A 2,193-nucleotide genomic window follows, 5' to 3' on the forward strand; every position below is an offset into this window, starting at 1 on the left:
ATGGATTGATAATAAATCTGATAGCCAATTTTGGATCATAAGAATATATTGAAAATAATTATCAACATATGAAGCTTTGTTTATATTTCTTACTTATTGCAATTATTTTTTCTTTTTCTTCCACTTGTTTATTTTGAAATACATTTTAAGGCGTGTAAATGTTGCGAAACGCTGGAAAAAGCATAAGAAACAAAAGAGAATAAGAAAAAGAAACAAGGATGAGAAAAGAATAATATATTTTAGAAGTAATTCCAATGTGGATGTAAGTGTATTTACGAGGACAGTTTTGTTGATGTTTATGTATTTTCTTCGTCTACATCATTAATGTTCACTAACAAATTGATATAACTAACACACTTTTCTTAAAAAGTTTGAATCTGTCATTGAATTGGCTGAATACAAACAATACTTATATTATTGTAGAAAATTAAGTACATTAAAAATGAATATTTCCTTGTGGAAAGGGAGCTATTTTTTTGTGGAATAGTTAACATTTCCTAAGAGTCACAATAATCAATAGAATTGACACTCACCTCTAGATTCCATAGCTTTAAGTAGATGAAAGATATTCTGTACAAGAATGCTTATTTGTCTGTATATATGTGTAATATATATAAGTGAAGGAAGCAGAATGAATATCAAATGGCAATCTTTGTATCCTAGAACAACAAATACCATGAAATTTGGTCTTGAGTGAACCTCTCATACAGATGCAAAATACTGAGAACACATGCATATATATATATATATATATATATATATCATTTGCAGATGAGAACCATCTGGCATGAGTGCTAGAACTGTCGGATCATATTTCCATGTACTCTACTTCTTCAGTGACAGGTGCTTTATTGCCAAATATCACTGAGAATGATACATAGAATAATAGTGACTTTACAGGTGAGTGCACAGCAACCTGCATATGTATGCGTGTGTGTATATATATATATTATATATATATATGTGCGATCTTCACACCTTTAACCAAGTATATATATATATGTTGTTGTTGGCACTCCGTCACTTACGACGCCGAGGGTTCCTGTTGATCCGATCAACGGAACAGCCTGCTCGTGAAATTAACGTGCAAGTGGCTGTGCACTCCACAGACACGTGTACCCTTAACGTAGTTCTCGGGGATATTCAGCGTGAATACAGGCACAACAGAAACAGGAAGTAAGAGTGAGAGAAAGTTGTGGTGAAAGAGTACAGCAGGGTTCGCCACCATCCCCTGCCGGAGCCTTGTGGAGCTTTAGGTGTTTTTGCTCAATAAACACTCACAATGCCCGGTCTGGGAATCAAAACCGTGATCCTATGACCACGAGTCCGCTGCCCTAACCATTGGGCCATTGCACCTCCACATATATATGTATATATCCGAGTTACATACGTTAATGAATTTGTGTTGCAAGATTCCTGATGTGAAATAAGTAGAGCAAGAGTACACATAGAGAAGGAAAGTGTCACTGAAGAGGTCATAGATGTGTGACGAAAGATTTCTAGACAATGGACATGAGTTAGAATATGAACAGTAATAAATTAGTGAAGAATGAATATAGTGCATATGTTTATTTGACAAAAAAAAAATTAATAAAGTGACCGTCCCGAAATACAACAATGTATATATATGTTTTAGTGTATACTTATACATGTATATATATATATATATATACACACACAAATGTATGTACATACATATTTATATATACATATAGATCTATATATGTATATTTATATCTGTGTGTGTATATATGTGTATGTATACATTTATATATGCAAGAGCCTTAAAATCAATATTGCAAAAACCAAAGTCATAGTAAGTAGGAAGGCGAACACTTCACAAACCCCATCAGGTAGATGGCCCTGCTTGATCTGTAGAAAAGGTATAGGTAGAAACTCCATAAGATGTACCCAGTGTAAGCTATCGACATATAAGGGGTGCAGCAACATCAAAGGAAGGTTAACCAGGAAGATAGCTTTTGTGCGTGGCAGATGCACAGAAAACTGATTCCATCACATGCCAGAAGGAGAAACAAGGCCTGGGCAAAGTTCAGAAAGCTCCTACCTCTACTGGTGACAAGGAGCATTTCATTCAGAGTGAAAGGTAGATTGTATGATGCATGTGTGCGAATTGCCATGAAACATGGGCCGTGACTGCTGAGGACATGCGTAGGCTTGAAAGAAATGAAGCTA

General features: G+C 35.1%; 1 protein-coding gene across 1 annotated transcript in view; it reads left to right on the forward strand.

Annotated features, from left to right (window-relative positions):
* Positions 1-2,193, forward strand: part of LOC106870287 (palmitoyltransferase ZDHHC5) — a 153,307-nt gene that overhangs the window by 93,970 nt on the left and 57,144 nt on the right. Inside the window, exon 9 of the mRNA XM_014916308.2 lies at positions 151-262. Coding sequence (XP_014771794.1) covers positions 151-262 — 112 coding nt within the window. The remainder of the gene's footprint in view (positions 1-150; positions 263-2,193) is intronic.

Source organism: Octopus bimaculoides, chromosome 16 (assembly GCF_001194135.2).
Source record: "Octopus bimaculoides isolate UCB-OBI-ISO-001 chromosome 16, ASM119413v2, whole genome shotgun sequence".
In the NCBI taxonomy this organism is placed as follows: domain Eukaryota; kingdom Metazoa; phylum Mollusca; class Cephalopoda; order Octopoda; family Octopodidae; genus Octopus; species Octopus bimaculoides.